We start from the raw sequence: 23,297 nt of genomic DNA, 5'->3' as shown, positions 1-23,297 counted from the left end.
CTCCTCTGTGAGCTTTTCTTTGCCTTTCTGAGTAGGTGAGAGAGTAAGGGGCTGTCTGAGCACTGGAGTTGGAGTCCCAGAAGGACCAAGCCTGAGATGCTCAGAGAGCCCAAGGGAGGACGGGCAGTGAGGGCTGGCAGGTCTGCAGTGTGCTCCTAAACATGCAACAGCTTTCCCTTCACCCTGAGAGCTCATGTATGGAGGAGGGGGGAGGAAGAACAGAAACTGTAGCAGCAGCTTCTTCCTGAAGCAAACACTTGTAGGTACTGCTTAGACTTCCTGTGTGAAGATTTGGCTGAATTTGCCTGTGCCAGAGCAGAGGACACTGCCTTGTTTCCCAAACCCACCTCACCCCACCTGCCCACTGCACTTCAGGGGCCTCTCAGTCCTCTTAAGGCGGGGCAAGCAGTGGGCCCCTGTGGGGGGGACAGTTTCAGGGACCACATGCTGATGCAGAGGTTGCAGGAAGAAGAAGGATGGGAAGGAAACTGATTTGCTTGGCACCTCTAGCATATCTGAAGGACAATATCAATACTCAAGGCTGTCTGAGGGCTGATACTCAGAGTGGGTTCCATGAAGCAGCAGCAGCAGCATCACTGGGAGCTTACTAAAAATGCAGATTCCTTGGCTCCACTCTGACCTTTTGAATTAGATCTGTATTTTAACAAGATCCCAGGTGATTTGTAGATACTCTAAAATTTGATAAACATTAGATAATCTAGATAAACATCTAGATAATCTGAATTTAGCTAATTGTTCTATTCACAAATGAAATAGTCAAGGAATTTTAAAGTTATTTTTTGTTATGGTCCCTAAGCTATAAGGAAAACCAAATATATATACACATACATATACATACACAAATGTATACTTCTTTAACTTTTTTTTATAAACTTCAAAGACAAACGTTTAGCACAGTAAACTTTAAGCTGAACTTTTATTTCCTCCCTTTTGAAATTCTGATTCAGATTTTGACTGTGGAGCAAAGTATATTGGAATATCAGCAGAGGCATTTAATATCCTATTTAGTTCTAACATGATACTTATAATTCCACCTACATTCATTAGATGGTATTATTTCTTATGTAAAGCATAGTGCATGTTTATTAAGAGCTATGTTTTAAGTGCTTTAGAAGTTTGTATTAATTTAATCTTATGTACCCTAGGAGAAGGGTACTGTTATCCCGTTTTATAGATGGGGAGACCATAGCATAGGGGCATTCAAATGAGCTGCCCAAAGTCACACAGCTCACAGATGGAGAGGCAGGATTTGAACCTAGACAGCCTGGTGCCAAAGCTTGTATTTAACTCTGACAGTAAACAGCCTGAGCATGCTGGTCTCCCCAGTTAAGCAGCAAGCTGCCTGAGGCTGCAGGCTCTTTTTCTTTATAGAGCCTCAATGACGCTGCTTGCAGCGGCCTTCAGAGTTGCTGATAACCTCCGAAAGGCAGTGGCAGGGGAATGCTGACAGAAAAGACTATGAATAAAAGAGGTACATTGTAAAGATTTTAAAGTGTCCTGTCCTCTTATTCATTATTTATAACAAAAATGGGAACCTTAAATATGGTAATGACCTGCAATTAGAGATCAAATGGGACATAGATTTCTAAATCAAGATTATAGGTTTCACACTATGGATAATGCTGCTTAGTTAATGAGTATGCCACCCCTTCTGCTGAAAGCACCAAAGAGACCATCCATCACATTCCTAGGGGAGACCATGGCAATGTTTCCTATGGGAATGATTCTTACTCCCCAAACCTTAAATGTGTTTAAAATGTAACTTACAGGAAAAGAAAAAGACTCACCTCTGAATATCATTTGAACTTACCCAATCTTAAAAAAGTATACACAGATACTAGTCTTTTACAGTTGTTCAATATTCAGTATTACTCAAGAACAGCCCGTCCGTACCAATTTATTTCCAGGTAAGATTTGGTCCCTTTAACGGAAATCATTAGAAATGAACCAAGGGAGAGGGGAGAAGGAGGCTGCCTGGCAACTGCCCACACTAACAGTCATCCACCTAGGAGACACCAGCATCTGGTCTGCAGACAAGCTACTCATTCCAAAGCAAAACATATTTGATAAGAACACATAAGTCACTTGAAAATCTTACTTTCCAAGATGGCCCCATTTAGGGGCCTGGCAGTCCATGGAATTAGTCCAGTTTGGCAACAATATGGATTCTGAAATGCCTAATGAGGTTGCAATGGTGACTGAAGGCTTTCCCACACTCATCACACTCATATGGTCTCTCTCCAGTGTGGCTTCTCTGATGTTTTATAAGGAGTGTTCGCCTACTGAAGCTTTTACTGCACTGACTGCACTGATAGGGTTTCTCACCAGTGTGGATTCGGAGATGCTGGAAAAGCCCTGCGTTCTGACTGAAGGCTTTACCACACTCATTACACCGATAGCGCTTCTCTCCAGTGTGAATCCTCTGATGCTGCACAAGGTATGAGCTCAGGCGGAAGGCTTTTCCACACTCTTCACATTCATATGGTTTCTCCCCCGTGTGGATTCTTCTGTGTCTAATGAGGCCATTGCTGGCACTGAAGGCTTTCCCACACTCCTTACATTGATAGGGTTTCTCTCCTGTGTGGCTCCGCTGATGTTCAATTAGGCCTGACCTCTGGCTGAAGGTCTTCCCACATTCTTCACATTCGTATGGCTTCTCCCCAGTGTGGATTCTCTGGTGCTGAATGAGGACTGAACTCTGAGTAAAGCTTTTCCCACATTCATTGCACCTGTGACGTCTCTCTCCAGTGGGGTGTCCCCTCTGCTTTTCTACCCTGCTGTCCCGTTTACAAGTTTCTCTACACTTAGATTCTAGAGGAACATCTCTTTGGAGTCTGCTATTCCCAAAATGTTCCATTTCTTTTAAGACTTCTTGCTTCGATGCCAATGCCTGGTTTTCAGGTACAGTTTCACCATCTGAAATAATAAATGGACCAGACCATGTCATCTCTTTCCTTTATGAAAGAGTACAGGCATGGGATGGGGAATAGGAAGATTCATATCTAACACACATCCTTTAGGAATGCAAAACTGGCAGTGTAATGTAAAGAGGGGCTACATGGGGATACTGAGGCCAGCAGAGGAAGCGGTCATCAGCACTGCTGAAATGGCTGAGGGGGTCACCCCGAGAAGGCGAGGCTCCCAGAGAAGATGTATGCAAGCAGGGACTACAGAGTGCTTCCTACAAAGCAGGCACTGTTCTAAGTGTTTTAACATATGTTAACTTATTAAATCTTTAAATGACTCTATGACTGAGGTACTATGATTATCCCCATTTCACAGATGCATAAACTGAAGGGACAGGGAGGTTATTTTCTTTTTAATTTTTATTTTTTTGGTGAGGAAGATTGGCCCTGAGCTAACATCTGTTGCCAATATTCCTCTATTTTTTGTATGTGGGACGCTGCCACAGGATGGCCTGATGAGTGGTGTGTAGGTCTGTGCCTGGAATCCAAACCTGTAAAACCCCAGGTTGCTGAAGCAGAGGGTGCTAACTTAACCACTATGCCACCAGGTCGGCCACCTCAGGGAGGTTATCTGACCTGCCCAATGTCACAGAGCTACTAAGTAGCAGTGTTTAAATTCCATCCCAGGCAACTTGCCCCTGACAGTCCACAGTTTTAAGTGTTACCCTGTACAGAGCCACCGGAGATCTTTGAATGGACCCATCAAAGTCCTTACCTGGTTCTCCAAACTGGTAAGGACCAAAAGATTCACATTTGAGCTGGGTCACCATGGACTGAAGCCGGATGGCTGTTGATTCCTGCTTGGACTTCAGATTCACCACATCCCCTGAGAGCACTTCAGAATGTCCATGTTCATAGTCTGGGGCCTGAAGGCACATAGGTAGATTTGGGTTCATTAGAGAAGGACTTATAGCCCAGTGGACTATAAGTCCACTTATAGTGGGACTATATAGAAGAAGGACTAGAGCCCAGTGAAAGAGATTATATTAAACCATATGAAACATTTTGTAGAGAAATGAGACAGGGGAAGGCCCAGAGTTTTAATTCCACCCAAGAGCAGAAGGGGAAGAACAACAGTGGCCCTACGTGGTATGGTGATTTAAAATATGTTCACAAGTTCTCTGACACTCCTTCCTTTAAAGAGTGGAGCCTAATTCCCCTCCCCTTGAGTGTGAGCTGTACCTAATGGCTCATTTCTACTGAATAGAATGTGTGGCAGAAGTGATGGTATAAAACTTCTGAGACTAAGTCATAAAAAGCATTGTGGCTTCATCTTTCTCTCTTTCTCTCTCTGGGGGAAGCCAGCTGACAGGTTGTGAGGACACTCAATGAGCCCTAGGCAGAAACCCACATGGCAAAGAACTAAGACCTCCTGCCAACAGCCAGTGAGGAACTGAGGCCCCCCAACCAACAACCATGGGAGGGAGCCATCTTGGAAGTGGATCTACCAGCCTCAGTTAGATCTTCAGATGACTACAATCTTGGCTGACATCTTCACTGCAACCTCATGAGATATCCTCCTAAGTAGCTCCCCAAATCCTGACTCACAGAAACTGTGAGATAACGTTTGTTTGTTTAAGCCATTAAGACTTCAGGGTAATTTGTTACGTAGCAACAGAGAACTAATACATGTGGCGATAGACAACCAACCTGGGTCACCAAACGTCACCCTTCATTTAGTATTCAGGGTCTAAGAGCCCGTCTTCCTTCTCTCACCTGGTTCTCTGGTTCACTAAGCTCTCGCTCCAGATCTTCAACCACAGCTACTGCCTCCTCCCCACTCTTGGGATGATGCTCCTGCACCCAGGTCTGGAGCTCCTCAGGCAGGATGGTCAGAAACTGCTCCAGCACCAGGAGCTCCAGGATTTGCTCCTTGGTGTGGGTGTCTGGCCTCAGCCACTGATGACAGAGTTGCCGGAGCCGGCTCAGCGCTTCTCGGGGACCAGGAGTCTCTTGGTAACAAAAGTGCCTAAAAAGTTGGCGGGAGGCCTCCTGGCCAGAAAAGCAATTCTCTTGAAGGTAGGTTTCTTGGTCCCAGGTAGGGTCTTCCTCCACCTTCACAATCTTAAATCCATCCTGTTCTTCTGAAGCCATTATTAATTTAGAAGGCTCACTCCAGCTTGGGGTGAAGGGTAATTGATTTAAGAATCCCCGATTTAATCTTTAGAAGGATACACCTGATGACAAAACAGTACTTATTAATGGAAATATTCGAAGTAGTGGGAAAAAAAGCAAAGTATAGAAACGATGAATATTACACTATCATTGATGTCAATTAAAAGTATATATAGGATTTTACTTACACTATATGTTTAGAAACTGGAAAAAAGGGTAGGGCAGAATACATTAACGGCCCCAATTCTTTACCCTTCCTGTTGCCATGTACTCTGCAGTGCCCTCCCACTGTGATTCTGATCTCAATCATGTGACTTGATTTGGCCAATGTGATACTAGCAAGTGTGATACAAGCAAGAGGCTTGAAAAGTACTTTTATGATTGAGCCTGCTTGCCCTTGCCCTCTACAATTGCTAGGAGGAGAATCTGCTGACTTTCAGATGATAAGAGACATGTAGGACAGAGCCAGATCACCCCAGTGGGGCAGATGGACTATCCTAGGTCAGCTAACAGCCAGCCAACTCCCAGACGTGAGTGAGCCTAGCCGAGATCTGCAGGGTTGCTTGGCGGACCCAAAGCTGACCGCAGATATAGAAGTAAGCCCTGCCCAGATCAGCTGAACCCACAGATTCATGTGCTAAATAAATGTTTACTGCTGTATGCCACTGAAGTTTTGTGGTTGTTATACCACATTATTATAGCAATGAAAAACTGATATAGAAGGGTAGCCTCTGGGGAGGGAACTAGGTAACTGCAGAACAAGAGAGGAAGAGAAATTTACTTTTCATGGAATACCCTCTGTACTTTTTCTGATTTTTGTACCATTTGAAATAAAGTACTTATTCCAAGAAAATAAATGAACAATAAATAGTAGTGATTTAAAAGCTTGGTAGACAATCAATATATGGTAGCTTTAAGTGAAGAGAAGGACACATAAAGCTAGCTATAATATCAAATGATGAGGGCTATAATAGAGGCTTCAACCAAATATCCTGGGAGTAAAGAGTAGGAAAAAAATAAGTCTGACTATGGAGCAGTGAAACAATGTGGCTTAGAAGCAAGTACATTTGAATTAGGCCAAAACTAATGAACAAGAATTTGTCAGGCAGAGAAAGGGCAGTGGAGGGGATTTAATAGCATAGGCCAAGCAAATAACATGACCACAAGTATTTAAGGTTACACTGCATAGTGGCTCTAAGACAGGCAGGGGGTCCTGGTGGCTGAACTATAGAGTATAGAGTGTGGACAGAAAATGTGTGAAAAGAGATGAGGTTGGAAAGATGCATTGTGCTGGAATAGAAAACAGCCTTGAACTCTAGGCTAAGATGTGTAGGCTATATTACATATGGAAAACCAAGGGGCATCAAGGTTTTTATTTCATTGTCGTAGTGTTAGATCTGTATTTTAAAGGAATACTGAATAAGATTCAGGACGGAAATGGTAAGAATACGTTGTAGGGTTGTGGCAATTTAAGTTGGGAGTCTTAATGGTGGTTACACTGATATAATGTTTACTTTAGTGGTGGAATTTAAGTTTTATATATGACTTTAGCCCTATGTTATAGAATTGTTAAGGTCTGAGAGAATTTCGAAGTTTTTCAGTTATACTTTATTGAGGGAAAATGTATTTATTCCATTCATTCAAATACTGTGTGCCTACCAGATGCCTGGCATAGTGTAGGCACTTAGGTCAAGACAATGAGAGGAAACAGACATGGTCCTTGCCTTGATGGTATTTACAGTGGTAGAGATACAGACTTTAGCACAGTATTTACATAAAATTATGTTACAATGTTGAGAATATGGAGAGTTACAAAGATTGCGGGACTTATTCTTTGTCAGTGTCCAGGGCCAACTGTATTGTTTTTTACACCTTACTGAAGCATCTGGATCAGCTTTATTAAGTGGTCAGTCCAGAAAGACCGTTAAGTCTGAATTTCTAACTATGAATTTGCATTAGATTCCATAATTATTAAAAATGTGACTTCTCATGGGGTTAGGTTTACAGGCAAAAACTGTTCTGCAAATATGGGTTAATATTACTGAGAAACCATGGAGATCGTTTTTTTTTTAACTTGAGCACCACAGGCAATCCCTCACATACCCAAAGATGGAGAGGGGCAGCCTCTCCATCTGCTGTGTTGTTCTCCCCACAGTTGGTGACTTAGGATTTATCTCCTGATCTTGTGCCACTTTATCACTAGTGTGGTGCTGGCCCACTGTCAGGGCTCCATAGATGTTCTCTGGATAAATAAATGAACTCTCCCTTTCTCTCTCCCTTTTTATTTCATCAAGCCCTCGCAAGGACAAGGAAAGGAAGAAGGGAAAATGCCCTCTTTTTCCTCTCCCCCATGCCACCCCTGCTCCCAAGATCTGTATGCGCTACCCTGTGTTCCCAGCCAGTCCTCTCAGGTCTTACTGTCTCCTCTCTCAACCATGCCCCAACCTGCTACAGATCCCAGACACCTCTTATAACAAAATGCCTAAAAGACTTACATGTCTGGACTTGCCACAGAATTTTGGATGAATCCTTCTTCAGTGTTTTCTTTACCTTATTTATTCAATTATATGCCCTGATTTATTCAATTTTGTACAATTTGCTGTCATCTGATTTCCTAGCAAGGAGCAAGTAATTGATATACATCTGATGGAATGAGTTCTTTAAAATCACCTTTAGAGAAACACTACAGCAGAGCAAATAATGTTCAAATCATGTGGCCTCTCTAAAATGGGACTGACCATAGCATCCCTCTCATGGGGCTGTTGTGATGATTATATAAGGTAATGCATATAAAAACATTAGCACAGTACCCTGGTCCATAGCAATTTCTAAATAAATATTAATTACCAGGTATTATTAACAAAGCAGTATTAATAAGCGAAATATCCTCTTTTTATAGAAGTAGTAGGCCCAACAAAATAAAACATTTAATTCATAGGCCAATACTCAGTAGACAGTTGAAAATTCTGGAAGAAATATTCAAGAAAGGCCAGGGCATACCATGACCAGTGGTGGCCTTCCAGATATGTGCTGAAGCTCACCTCTAGATCCCATGAGGGGCATCCACCTGAACATCCCAACAGCAGCTCAAAAGCAACACATTGAAGATTGGATTCAGATTTCCAGGGCAACATGGCACAGCCAGTTTATGCTTTTAATTACCAATTCACTCCCAACATTAGGCATCGGGAGATGATACATAAAAAGAGACAAAGAGAAAGACATGGCCAGCCACAAATACAAGATAAAAATCTCAGTGGACCAGAAATAGAAACACAGACTAGCCAGTGGAATAGAAGCTGTGAACTAACGGTCTAGAAGCAGTCAGAGGGACAGCTTAGAATTCAACTCCTGGGAGATTAAAGAGACTCAAGGCGGTCCGTCTCAGACTGTAGGGAACCAGGCTCACTTGCTGATGCCAGCGGCTTCAGTGGACTTCCACACTCACGGAAAGGGGGCAGACAAAAAGACTGTAGGCTGCTGACTTGGGCTATGACTTTATCAGAAGCTACTGGTCCAGGAGCCAAGAGACAGGACCAACCTCATCTGCAGTAACTCAGCCCAGAAGCTGCTGGCCCCATACTAGATCTGGCCATCCTAATAACTCCTTGGGGCAGCAACATTCAAGCACTGGTTGTAAGACCCAGAAAGGGTCTTAGATATAACGCTGAATGAAGAAGAGAGAGAAATCTAAACAGAATGCTTCCCATGCCAAATAAATCTACAAACTGAATTGCAAAACACATGAAGAACTCTAACCCTAAGAAAAACAATCAACAATCAGAGTAGAAATTCACCTGAGATGAACTTTATTTTATAGTGCAAGGAATTTTTAAAATAAGTGATTTCGAGAAATATAAGAGATAATGAAACCAAAATAGGCAAAAATGCAACATCAGGTAGATATAAAAAAAGAACTAATTAGAAATTATAGAATTAAAAAAAAAACTTGTGACATTTAAAAGGCACTAGAGGATAAACAACAGAATAGACACAGTTGAAGAATAAGTGATTTTTAAGACAATACTGAAGACTTCACTCTGAATGCAGCAAAAGATAAAAAATATAAAAGAGCAGTTAAGAAGAAAGGACCTATATTAAGAGACTATAACATTAACATAATAGGAGATTCAGAAGATGAGAATCTAGTGAATGGCTGAGAAATAATAGTTGATCAGAAAAAAATTATGAATTTTCCAGAAATGAAGGCATGACTTCTCAGATCAAGAGTGCACACCTAGATATAATATAGTGAACCTGTCCCTACTGAGGATAAAGGGACAATCTTAAAAGCTACCAGAGGAAAAGAGACAGATTACCGACAAACGAAACAGCAGACTGCTCATAAACAAAAATGGAGTCCAGAATGCAGAGTGGGGGAAATGACTGTCAACACAGAATTTACCCCCAGCCAAATATAAGTAAATAGAGCAAAATAAAGTCATTTACCACCCACAGACCCCTGCTAAAAAAGTAAAGGATGTAGTTCAGCTAAAAAAAGTGAACTCAGAAATAAGGTGTGAGCTAGAAGAAAGAACATAAGCCCAAGAACTAACAAAATATGACAATAAATTTAAATGATTATGGCAAAAAAAAACCCTATAATGTAATATATTTACTTATGTGTACATAAAAGGTTATTTACTGTGTCACTCTTTGTGACAGCAAAAGGGTGGAAACAACCTAAATGTCCACCAATATGGGACTGGTTAAATAAATTACAGTCATGCTCCACAAAACAACGTTTTGGTCAACGCTGAACTGTATATACGATGATGATCCCATAAGATTAGTACCATGTAGCCTAGGTGTGTAGCAAGCTATACCATGTAGGTTTGTGTAAGTACACTCTATGATGTTCACACAACGACAAAATCGCCTGACGACGCATTTCTTAGAAAGTATCCCCAGCATTAAGCAACGCATGATTATAGTAATCCATATATTGGACTACAATGCAGTTTAAAAAAATGAAGAAGCTCTTTATGCACAGACTTGAAAGGACTGTTAAGATATATTTAAGTGAAAAAAGCAAGTGAAGAACCAGTGTGAATAAGATGCTATTAGCTGCAGGATAAAGGAAAAAAGAATATATATATCTTCTCTAATTTGGATATCAAACAACATTACTTATCTCTGGGGATGGAAAATGAGTGGTTGGGGGCAGGGATGACATGGAATGTTTCAATGGATAATGTTTATTACATTTTTTACATGAGAATCTTTTACTACACAAATGGGAAGGGATATGAGACTGAAAATTCTAATGTATAATAACAAGATGTGGTGGATGTTCAGTAAAATGTTAAGAGTGTAGTAAGGGCCTTGTTGTGAGGAGAAGAGAAATACTGAACGACAGACCTCACTAAAAAAATTCTAAAAGTAAACACACATCTTATAATTTAAGGGTAAATCAGCAAAGATATGGAGTTTCAAATGGAACTCTCATGTATTAATGCGGATAGTTTAACGGGTACAACCACTTTGGAAAATTCTTTAGAACTCTCTCTTAAAGCTTGAGAATAAAAAAAGTTCCCTCACTCCTAGGAAAAGACTGATTGTTCTGTCGCTATGATATCAAGTAGCCCAGAACTGGGCTGTTCAGTCACACAGAAAACATGTTTTTGCAAGTTAATCAATTAGTGACAACCCATAGCTTTTGCAAATCAGCCAATCAGAATGACTCATTCCAATAAGCACAGCTCTGAGTGCCAACTAATCAACAACAGTTTGTCCTGTGAAACCACGCTTCCACGGATGATGTCACCCCACTCAACCCCATAAAGATCCAGCAATCACTGCACTCCATGCTTCCCAAACCCCTATATAAGATCAGCAATCCCTTCTGTTCAGGACTGTTCCTAGGCAGCATACCTCTTCAGCTTTGTCTTTTCATTTCAGATACTGAGTGACGGTCTCATCATTCTTTGACAAGCTGAACATATGTGTACCCCATGATCCAGTAATTCAACTCCTGGATATATACCCCAAAGAAATGAGTGCTTATGTCCATTACAAGCTAAAAATACAGGCATGTTCAGAGCAACATCATTCATAATAGCTCCAAACCAGAAACAACCCAAATGTCCATCAACTGCCGAATAAATAAATTAGTGGTACTGTAATAGGTAAGACTGACCCATGATATCTGTCCTCTAGTGTTACTCTTATGATTGTTAGTTTACGCGCCAAAAGCTGTAACGAAGATGTAATTAAGGTTACTAATTAGTTGACCTTATGATAGGGAGATCTCTGGGTGGGCCTAACCTACTAACATAACCCCTTTAGAAGCAGAGAGTTTTCTCTGCCTGGTAGCAGAAGAGGAAGTCAGAGATTTGAAGCATGAAAAGGATTTGATGCACAATTGCTGGCTTGCCAGTGGAGGGAGCCACATGTAAAGGAATGCAGGCGGCCTCTGGAAGCTGAAGCCAGTCCCCCAGTTGGCAGCCAGCAAGGAAAGGGGGACCTCAGTCCTACCAGGGACTTCAGTCCTACAATCACAAGAAATGGAATTCTGCTACTTGTTTAAGACTCTGGTATTTTTAAAATATAGTGGATAAATTTGGTGCCAACCCCTCAAAGTTTTCCTATTTGATTTCTTCTGATGTCCTGGTTCCTGGCTGTGTTACAGAATAGATGTTGTTGCCATTTATTCACCCATTTTAATCAATAAATTTTCATTGAGCACATACAACATACCAGGCACTTTGCTAGGCACTAGAGACACAATGGTGAAAAAGACAGAAAAGTCCCTGTTTTGCTGGAGCTTACATTCTAATAGGGAAAACTAACCAAAAATAACAGCAACAACAACAAAAGTAAGTAAGAAGGCAAATAAAATAATTACCAGTTGTGGTAAGTACTACAGGAAAACAAACCAGGCACTGAGTTATCAAGTAAATGGAGAACCTATTAAGATAGGGTGGTGGGAGGTGAGGTAACATTTAAGCTGAGCCCTTAAGAGTGAAAAGGAGTGAACCACGCAGAGTAGAGGTGGGGGACAGAAAGAGCACTGGAGACTGTTCAAAGGCCCTGAGGCAGGGCATGGTGTGGTCAAAGAAATGAAAGGAGGCTGGAGTGGCTACAGCCAAGTGAGAGGAGAGTGGCAAAAAATTAGGCTGGTAAGACAAGCCAGATCATGTAGGGCATAGGAGTTTGGGTTTTATGCTACAGGCAATGGAAAGCCACTGAAGACTTTTATGAAGGGAAATGACCAGACTGGATTTATGTTTTAAGAAGCTCTGCTACTGGATGGTGAATGACCCGAGGAAATGAAGTTGGAGGCAAGAATGGAAGCAGAAAAGACAAGAGTTGAAAGAAGACTAGGGGTTTGGGCTATTGCACTGGATCCAGAAAGATTTCCACTTAGGTATAATATTACTGTATTCTTCAAATTAATTTAACTTTGAAAAATACACACAATTAAAAGACAAAACAGCTTAACCATCCTTTGTAAAAGTGCTTCAGTCTCTCGACAGATATTTATGGAGCTGTGCTAAGAGCTGGGTATACACAGAAGGTTATAGCTCATGGGGATAGACTTACAATAGGATGAAATAAGAGCCATCATCTTGGAGGTGTGTGTACAAGGTATACTCCTGGAGGAAGTAGGAGAGCTCATCCTAAATTCAATATTCAGTTTCTCTGCATTACCTGTAACCCACCAAGGAATTCACTTCACAAATATTCATTAAGTGTCTATTATGTGTCAGGCAGCAAATACGTGATAAGAGTGATACAACTGCAGAATTCGATACTGTGTCCTCATCTTCCTTAACTGAACTAAAAACATGGCGGAAAGAGCATAAAAGAGCATTTTTCTTATTAGCTTCAGCATATTAGCAACAGCAACAGAGAGATAATGAAAATCATAAAACACCTGTGTTGTAAAATAAATCCCAAAAAATAACTGATTACAGTGACAAAGAAATAGAGGAACAACTAAAAGAAACTCCTGGAGAGTTTCTCTCTAACTACATACAATGAACCGTCTTTAATTGGATCTTGGTGCAAACCAATGGCAAAAAACATTTGTAGGACAACAGGGGAAATTTTAATATGAACTAGGTGTTAGGTGATATTAAGGAATGCTCCTACATTTAGTTGGGTGTGTTAATGATATTGTAGTTATGATTTGTATATGTAAAATGTCCTTAATTTTTAGAGATGCACATATGTAACTATTTATGGGTGACAAGTCACGATGCTTGTAATTTACTTTGAAATATTTAAAGAAAAAGTAGATGCTTAATGTTAACACTTGTTGAATAAAGGTGATGAGAATACAGGGAGTCTGGCTTTGACAGAGTGACAGACCCGCAGTCGGACGGCCCTCCCTCACCTCCACTCCTCTGGTCCTGCCACAAAGCTCCGCCCCTTCCAGGGGTCTCTCCCACGACCCCTGCAGGGCCAGGGGCAGGACCCCCTCCTACTCCACTGGGGCTTCAGGCCAGTGAATGGATCTAGGCGACGGCGAGAGGGGGGTCGGGGGCCACGCCTGCGCATACGTCCCCTCCCGCCTACTCCAAAACAGGGACCTGAAATCTTCTGGGAGGCGGGCGGGTCGGGACGAGGGGCCCGAGACTCACCTTCGGGGTCCGGGGAAGCTCCAGCTCTAGGCGGAGCGGCAGTCCCCGGGCAACCGACAAACCACAAAGGCCGGAAGTGCGTCAGCCTCTCTGTCCAGTCGCCGGAGCCGAGCAACTCTTTCTCTTCTAGGAGCTTTCTTGTACTCTCTAGGAGCTACGGAGGTTGCTGCGACTTGGTGACCACGTCATTACAGAGCTCGGAGCGAGAAATCCAGCCCGACTGGGTGCAAGGCGGTTCCCTAGCGAGGATTTTCTATGCGGAGTGGCTCCCGGCATCTGGGAGTCAGACGGTCATAGAAACGCAAAACGTTAGGGACAGAAGGGACTTCATGGTTAGTCCAGTTCTAATAACTGATCACTGATTCCTTCCTGAGTTTGTCCCCTTCCTCTGGTCTCGTTGACACCACAAAGGGAAATGGTGGTTGTGGGGGTGAGAACACAAAGGTTTTGTTGTTATGGGTGGTGGTTTTTTACTCTCAACCTCTGTCTTCTGGAATCTCAGAGTCTAGAAGGAGACACGGGCATGTAAACAAGTAACTACGTAAAGCTGATCTGCATGCGAAACGAAATGTAAAATAAATGTTTGTAAATCGATTAGGATAGTCCCTGGAACATAGTATAATGCAGTGTATTTAGAAAATAAATGTATGTACTAGGCCAAATTAGTGGCACAGAAGAAAGAGGAAAGGAGTGGAGCAGAACAGGAAGCAAAAGGAGTTTGCAGGTGTACAAGGGGAAAGGAGCGAGAGAAAGGAATTTCCAGGATATAGAATAAAAGAATAAAAGCAGGGATGGAGTGAGACACTTTGGCCATCCAGAGAATTGGGCAGATCAGCATGGCTGGAGAATGGAATATGTGGCAGGGGGCACCAGCAGTTACTGTTCCTGGATCCCTAACCAAGAAGTTTGGGCAATGTGATCAAATTTGCACCTAGAAATGTTACCGTGGCAGCACTGTGGTGGATAGACTGGAAGGAATTGAGATTACAAGGCAGGGATACCAGTTAGGAGACTATTCCAAGAACCCAGGGTAGAGATAGTGAGGGCAGTAGCCACAGAAATGGAGAGAAGGGGACAGATAATACATATTAAGAGGTGAATTGATTTTTTTATTCATTAATTCATTCATTTAACAAATTCTTGTTGAATGCATTCTTTGTGCCAAGGGTTTCTTCTAGGGACTGGATATAATAATAATAAGCACAAAGTTCCCACCCTCATGAAGCTTATGACACAAAGAAAAATACAGACAGTGGGAGATCCAGTTTATACAATTTGGGTGAAACATAGGTATGAAAATGGAGATTTAGAATGGAAAATCACATCATATTACCAATTTTAAAGTCTTACAACATCACAAACATAAAAATCATAAAATAAATGTTTTTATTAACTAACTGCCTGATGCACCTCTATAATAATTTTTTCCTGAATTGTTGGCTTTATATTCTTGGACTATGTTGATTTTGTAATTTAAATTTTTCTAGAAAGAGTAAAAACATAGTATAGTCTTTCCTCTAGCATGCCTGATCAAAACATTTTATTTTTATTTTTTTGTGTGTGAGGAAGATCAGCCCTGAGCTAACATCCGTGCTAATCCTCTTCTTTTTGCTGAGGAAGACTGGCTCTGAGCTAACATCTATTGCCAATCCTCCTCCTTTTTTTTTTTCCCCAAAGCCCCAGTAGATAGTTGTATGTCATAGGTGCACATCTTTCTAGTTGCTGTATGTGGGTCGCGGCCTCAGCATGACCGGAGAAGTGGTACGTTGGTGCGCACCCGGGATCCGAACCCCGGGCCGCCAGTAGCGGAGCGCAAGCACTTAACCGCTAAGCCACGGGGCCGACCCTGATCAAAACATTTTAAATTGTTGATATTTGGTAAACGTCTATCAAGCTTCTTTCAGTTATGAGCTACAAGATTTTAGGGTGTTTTAAGTTTGTTTATGGAGACTAATGTGAGAATCGCTTATATTGACACATTAACTAGCTTGTTTAGATGTCCTCATTGTCAGTGGCATGTTATGTTTTCTTTGTCAATGTCAATATTTTATGTCAAATGTGCAAGAAATTTAAATTTCTTTTCACTGTGTTCAGCGATTCACTGTTCTTCGTTAGTTAGATTAATGAACAAGCAAGCAATCCAAGAGCCTATTTATTACTTTATTCAAAATTTGGCATTCCTCTTAATGAATTACTGTTTTCATATAATCTAAAACTGTTTTTTTTTGTTTTGTTATAATTTACTTCTTGATGTCAGAATAAAAATCTGTTGATTTTATTGAACATCTCTATTGCTTTTGTTTCTCACATTACATTAATTTTTTAATTTGAATTCTGTTTTTTAATAAATAATTTTTACTTTATAATTTATAATTTGTTTCTTAAATCATACCAAAATGTCCTTGCATTCAAGATTTTCTCTTAACTTTGGTTTTGAGCAGTTTCACTATGATGTGCTTAGGTTTTATATCCTTTGTGTTTATTCATCTTGGAGCTAACTGAACTTGTTGGGTCTGGATATTGATGTTTTTCACCAACTCTGGGGAAATTTCTACCAATATTTCTTCAAATTTGTTCCTGTCCTATTCTCTTTCTCCTCTTCTCATGAGACTCCAATTACATGACTGTTAGACAATGTTATGTTGTCCACAGGCTGCTGTGAAATTCTTTTTCTTTTTCTTCAAGCTTTTTTCTCTCTATTCTTTAGATTGAATGCTTTCTATGGCTCTATCTTCAAGTACACTGACTGTTTCTTCTCCTATATCCTACTTGTTGTTAAGCCCATCCAGTGAATTTTTTTGATTTCAGATATTGTACTTCTCAGTACTAGAATTTCCATTTGGTTACCTGTTTTATAGTTTTGATTTCTCTACCAAGATTTCCCATCTGTTCACTCATTAATATCATATTTTTCTTTAAATTTCTGAAGATATTTATAATTGCTGCTTTGGAGTCATTGTCTAGTCATTCAACATTTAGGTCACCTTTACATCTGTTTCTATTTAATGCTTGGAAAAGTGGGTTATACGTTTCATTTCTTGCATTTTTTGCATGTCTAATAATTTTTTATTATATGTTTTATTATATATCTATGGACATTATAGTTGATGAATTTTAAGGCATTTGGAGTGTGATTTCTTCCTTCACTGAATTTTGTTCTAGCAGGCAGTTGATTTACTGATAGTTTTCCTTGATTCTTAGGAAGCATGGTTTTTAGCTTTGTTAGGGTGGATACAGAGAAGTCCATACTCAAGGATATGGCTCTTATTCCTAAGGCATGACCTTTTGATGTTACAGTTGAATTCTCAGGATGTAATCAATGTCTTTCCACTTTGACTGGGCTAGAACTCCAATAAATCACGGTTCTGAGGGACTTGTATGATTTTCCTACTTCTTTTACCATGACTGAAAGCAGAAGTCCAAAGCTTTGTTCTGGAAGGGAGTTTTAATTTCCTATGTTCTAGAGTTCATTTGACCCCAACCACGTTAACTCTTTAAGACATTATTGCATTAAGGTCTCCTTCCACCTTCCTGCAAATTGGAGTCTGCTAGTTTCGTTACTATTCTTTGATTGGAACATATAGACCTATGATAAGCCATAAAACAAGCCTCAGTAAATTTCAGATGTTTGAAATCATACAGAGTATGTTCTCCAATCACACTGGAATGAAATTATAAATCAATAGTAAAAGGAAATTGGAAATTCACAAATAGATGGAAATTAGACAGCACACTTCAAAGTATCCAATAAGTCAAAGAAGAAATTTCAAGGGAAATTAGAAAATACTTTGAGATGACTGAAAACAAAATCACAACATACCAAAATGTATGCAATGTAATTAAAGTAGTGATTACAGGAAATTTATAGCTGTAAGTACCTGTATTAAAAAAGAAAGATGTCAAATCAATGGCCTAGCCTTTCACCTTAAGAAACTAGATAAAGAAGAACAGATTAAACTCAAAGCAAGTAGAAAGAAGGAAAATAGTGTCTGTCCCTAAGAAGATTTGCATTTGTTTCTGACTAGTCCATACTTTAAACTGAATTCATGACTTGAGACTGTTTGGTCCATCTTGGTTTTGTGAATCTGGACTGTAAGTCCGTGCGAGGACTTGCTTGTGATTATAATTCTCAAGCACTGTTCTATTCTGTTCTATTCAGTACCAAGGCAACTTCCCCTACTAGTTCCTACATCTAGTATGCTAGAGGTAGATATGGAATAGTGTTATTTTGGTTCACCACTGCCACATCCCTTGTAGGTAGGTGCTGGCTTTATCAAAGGAGGATCTCTTATCAGATGCTCACCTTAGGCAGGCCTGGGGTTTTGTCTTCTATTTCCAAGACCATCACAATTGAAGATCAAATTTTGTTTGGCAAAATTAAAGGGTAAAAATCAGCTTCAATGTTTGAATTACCTCTCTGAATTTCCACTTCCACTTAGATTGTAACTTAAAATTCCTTACTATCTTATCAGCTCTGCAATGCTTTTAATAAATTACTCTAAAATAATGTATGCTATGTAGGTTGTTTTCAATAAGAGAGTCAGTCTGAATAACTAAGCTTCATATTGTGGAAATGGAAAAACACCCATTCTCTTATAAACCCACTGAGATAATGGTTTCATCTCCACTATGCCATTAAAACTTTTCTTGACCTTCACATTCCCAAATGTAATGATAAATTATCAGTCCTCAACAGCCCCTTGGTGGCATTTCACATATTTGATACTTTTCCTTTCTTGAAACATGCTCTTCACTGGGGCACCACTCTCTCTCATGGTTGTCCTACCATACTGTTTACTGCTTCATTATGGATCCTGTCCATCTTTCCATTCTCTAAATGTTAGAATGTCAGAGTCCAGTCATTGATTCTTGTAGTGGATCTGTTGTTCAGTGATCAGTTCCTTCCGTCATGAATGAGACACACATTCCCTCAGCTGCTTAGAGTGATAGCTTTTAACTGAGACCTTCTTGAGGCATATTGCTCAGTCACCAATGACAACTGCATAGCTCAAGATCATGTCCCCAAATATAGCATCCCACATTCAGTGACGAGTCATTGTTGAGAGGTATACGCAATTTTGACTCCTTTCTTCAACGCAAGGCAATGCTGAAGGGCAACTGCTTTGGTTCCAGAGCTCCCTGTAAGATTAGTTGATGCCTTTGTTGAACTTCTCCCTCTGCCCAATATTGCTTCTCTAGGGCACGCATCAACAAATTTCTTGCACATAAATATCAAAATCTCTTTCCTGGAGAACCAAACCTACATTTGATATTGGAAGTGGTCCTAGGAAGTAGTCTCAGAAACGGGATTTTGAGTTGGATTACCTGATGCCAACTGGCAATGAGGATTCAAGCCCTAGGGATAGGTAGAACACCTATATCCTTGACAGGAGGTTGCAGTATGATTGCTAAAATTTTCAATGGTGGTAAAGTAGGATAGGATATTGCTGGAAGGTAATGAACCTGTGGGTACATTATTTCAGGTGGGGTGGGTCTGGGATTTTATTTTATTCCACTTACAAACTAAAAACTAGCCTGTTAATGTTTCACGGATGATCTCAAAATACACAAGGTCTGTGGTCAGAAACAAAGGACTTTATTATTCACAGGTAGCAAGCAGCATAAACATTCATATATGTGCCAGTTCCACTTGCCTCCAAATCTGAAAGAAGTTACAAGATGGTTCCAGATGGATGATATGCACACGAGTTGGCGTTGCGTCTGGGGAAACCTAAGCTTAGGGAGTCTGCCACTTTTACAGCATGCAGTTAAGTAAGCTTGCTTTCTGTCCAGGGGAAAATGTTACCTCATCTTTCAAATTTACAAGCTGCATAAACAATTGTGAGAAATGGCTTGGGCAAAAGAATGGTCAGGGTTTTGCTTTCTTGGCACGTACTGAAAGATGTGTAGGAGCACAAAAGGACAGAGAAGAAATGTTTTTCCCAGTAAGGTTTTTGAAAATTTAGGTAGAAATATTATTTATGAGGAGTTTGAAATAGTACAGCTGCTGTTAGGGGCAACTGAAGCACTAGATGAAGGCAATGGAATTCTGAGGGTGATTAACTACCAACATAAAGCAAAGTGTAAAAGCCAGAGGGCCTCCTTGGCTCCATATAAAGGCTAATCTCCTTCAACCAGAGGGCAGAAAAGGCTGAGGGTCAGACCCAGGATTAGCTGAAAGAGTAGCAGAGCTCCAAACAAGGTTATTATCAACCCCACTAGGCCCACTAAGCCACTGCCAGAGAACTGACTGGAAAGGAACGGAACTCTGAGACTTAGGATAGGGACTAAGTCAAAGCACTCGAGAGTCTTGAATCTCAGATTCCTCTGAAGCCTAGAGGCCTGCAGAAGTATCACATCCCTCCCTGTTAAAAGCTAGTGTTTCCTGCTTGCTTGAAGACGATGTAGAGCCTCTGCTTTGCAAGTAATCATATGCCCCCGCAGGATCTACCTCACCTCCACACTTGCCCACTAGGTCAATTCCTAGGTTTATATCACAGCCAAACCTGACTGGAAAAGTACTGGGGGTCTGCTAAGGGAGGAAAGATACTATATGCTAAAGGAGCTCTAGGACTGATATGATATGTACTGTCAGGACATAGGAGTGTATATATGAGATTGGATCTGAGAGGGATGGATCAAAGAGGGTGGGATATCAATTTGGATAAGGAAGAGTGTTATTAAGGTGGAGGCACTCTCCCATGATATAGGATTTAATACCTTGGCAAGGGCCCTGGGAGATGCTGCTAATTAATACACAGATAGGTTGGCACTTGAAAGCATGGAAAAAGCAAAGCCTTTTACACAAAATTATACATACTCTATGATTCCAATTATGTGAAGTTCAAGAGAGACAAAACTAAACTTTGGTGAAAAAAATAAAAAGAGTTGTTGCCTGTGGGACTGGTGGGGGAAATTACCAGGGAGTGGTATGAGGGAACTTTCTGGGATGATGGCAATGTTCTATATTTTGACAGAGGTTTGGATTACACAGGGGTATGCATTTATGCAAACTTAATGAATGTATAATTAAGATATACATATTTTATTATATGTAAATTTTACCTCAGAAGATAAGAGCTATAAACAAATATTGAAATCTAGTTCATGACATGCATGCTGAAATATTTAGGGGTAAGTGTACTGATTGATATCTGACATTTAATATGTATTAAGAAAATATAAATATATTAAGAAAATGAGATGGATTGATGAATGGATAGAGGAATAAACATGTGATAAAGCAAGTATAGTAAGATGATCATTGTAGAATCTAAATTATGAGCAAATGATATACTATAAAATTCTTTCAACTTTTCTGAATGTTTGAAAATGTTCATAATACAATGTTGGGGGAAAGAAGCAAGGGATTACAGTAAGTGAAGTAGAAACACAGAGGAGCTACTGCAGATGGTGGAGACAGGGAACAAGAGGCTCAGAGAAGTGTGCATGCTAGAGTGGATATACTATGTAAGGAAGGCCAGAAAACTCATGATCTGACTATATTCTATGGGAGTGATGGAGAATCCTCTATTAACCAAATTGATAAGGAATATGCTGGTGAAAGGGCACGAGCATCATTAAGAAGCTCTGCGGTGAGAGTCAGCTGTAGACCAGGGCTGATGGTAGGTGTATTAATTTTATAGAGCTGCCAAAACAAAACTAGGTGGCTTAAACAACAGAAATTTATTGTCTCACAGTTCTGGAGGTCCAAGATCAAGGTGCTAGCAAGGCTGGTTCCTTCTGAGGGTGATGAAGGAAGGATCTGTTCCAAGCCTCTCTCCTAGCTTCTGATGGTTTGCTGGCAATCTTTGGTGTTCCTTGGCTTGTTGATTTCTGCCTTCATCTTTGCAAAATGTTCTCCCCGTGTGCTTGTCTCTGTGTCCAAATTTCCCCTTTTCATAAGGACAAGTCATGTTGGATTAGGGGTCCACCCTACTCCAGTATGACCTCATCTTAACTCATTACATCTGCAATGACTCTATTTCTAAATAATGTCACATTCTGAGGTACTGGGGAGTTAGAACTTCAACACATGAATTTTCAGGTGGTACAATTCGATCCATAACAGTAGGAGATGCTGTAACAGAACAAGGTTCCCTGACTGCAATGGGGATGACAGGATACCAATATTATAGGCCAGGCGGTTATATATGCTTAAACTTCAGAAGCAATGTGGCAGAAATTACTATAGAAAACATCAAGTTTAGAGTAGCAGCCAAGGGACCTGACTCTCCGAAAACTCTGGAGATGGTCAATAGAATATAGCTTTCCCAGTGGCAAAACAGATGGGTACCCAACAAGGGTGTTGTTTGATATATATAACTTTAAAAAATCAAGGAGAAATGACAAGGCTGAGGGCAACTACCCCAATAAAAAGTCTCAAGTCATTATGCAGTTTCTGGACCTGACCTATTCTCAGAACTGGCTGTGTCTCCAAGAGGAAAGACCCTGTAATGCTAAACTGAATGTATATAGTATATTTTCCCAAGCCTTCCACAAAGGGTCTGTAGTGCAGGACATCTAGTTCATTAGATGTATACTGGGGAAACGGAATATCCAAAGATTTTTTAGGACTCTGACACAAAGTCTGAGTTGACATTGATACCTAGCTACCCAAAGTATTATTGTGGTCCCCTGTTAGAGTGTGGGCATATGGGGGACAGATAGGAAATGAAGTCATGGCCCAGATAGGGCTCGAACTGGGTCCACAGACACTCCCCTGCCTGCATTGGTCATTTTTCTCATCTCTGATTGTAAAAGAGATGAAATATACTTCAGAGATGGAGTAACCCCACATTAAGCCTTTGGACTAGGAGTTGAGAGCTACGTAATGGGGAAGGCAAGTGATAGTTTCTGAAACTGCTACCTCTTTCCCAGCCAAGAGAGTAACTCAAAAAAATTTTGAATCCCAGCAGGAGTGGAAAGGTTAATACTACCCTTAAAGACAAAAAGAATGCATCATCCTCCCCATCCCCTTTAATTCACCAGTCTGGCTCCTACAAAAACCAAGCAATCCTGGGAATGACAATTAACTACTGCAAACTCAACCAAGTAGTAGCCCCGGTTGTAGCTGTGATGCCAGATACGGTATATTTTCTAAAGCAGATTAACTTGATCTCAGGCACATAATATGCAGTCATTGATCTGGTAAGTGCATTGTTTTCCATCTCTCTTAGAAAAGAGGAACAGAAGTAGTTCATTTTTACATAGATGGACAAAAGTTTACATTTCTAGTTGTTTCCTAGAGGCTATATTAGCTCTTTTCTCCTCTACAATATTATAGTCAGAAGGGATCTGGACTATTTGGACAATCCTAAGGACATTATATTGATTCACTCTACTGATGATATCTTCAGATCCCATGAGGAAAACATGGTATTTGGAGGCCTTGGTAAGATACAACTGTTCCAGAAGGTAGAAGATATATGCAATGAAGATTCAGGTGTCAACCACATAAAGTGAAGATATTAGGTATGTCTAGTTGCCTGGGATATGCTAGACCATTCTCTCTAGAGTGAAGAAGAAATTATTGCATCTTACACTTCTACTACTAATAAGGTAGCACGATGCCTGGTTTCCATTTTCAGATTCTAGAAGCAGCATA

General features: G+C 40.5%; 1 protein-coding gene across 1 annotated transcript; it reads right to left on the bottom strand.

The window, feature by feature from the left end:
• Positions 1-777: 777 nt before the first annotated feature.
• On the bottom strand, positions 778-13,744 carry ZSCAN31 (zinc finger and SCAN domain containing 31). The gene is made up of 4 exons (XM_058554989.1): positions 13,691-13,744; positions 4,704-5,164; positions 3,703-3,853; positions 778-2,937 (listed from the first exon to the last, which is right to left on the bottom strand). The coding sequence occupies exons 2-4, from the start codon at positions 5,079-5,081 to the stop codon at positions 2,162-2,164; spliced, it is 1,305 nt and encodes a 434-aa protein (XP_058410972.1). The 5' UTR covers positions 5,082-5,164; positions 13,691-13,744; the 3' UTR covers positions 778-2,161.
• Between the last annotated feature and the right edge of the window lie 9,553 nt (positions 13,745-23,297).

This window comes from Diceros bicornis, chromosome 14 (assembly GCF_020826845.1).
Source record: "Diceros bicornis minor isolate mBicDic1 chromosome 14, mDicBic1.mat.cur, whole genome shotgun sequence".
NCBI classification, from domain to species: Eukaryota; Metazoa; Chordata; class Mammalia; order Perissodactyla; family Rhinocerotidae; genus Diceros; species Diceros bicornis.
Note: the sequence above shows the minus strand (reverse complement) of the source record. Positions and strands in the feature narration are given on the sequence as shown.

Bases quoted from the DNA above. Each gene is read 5' to 3' on its own strand.
- ZSCAN31 (XM_058554989.1), bottom strand. From the start codon at position 5,081: ATGGCTTCAGAAGAACAGGATGGATTTAAGATTGTGAAGGTGGAGGAA. The intron at 3,854-4,703 runs GTGAGAGAAGGA...ATGTGCCTTCAG, and splicing joins TTAGTGAACCAGAGAACCAG to GCCCCAGACTATGAACATGG. The intron at 2,938-3,702 runs GTAAGGACTTTG...TTATTATTTCAG, and splicing joins TTACCAGTTTGGAGAACCAG to ATGGTGAAACTGTACCTGAA.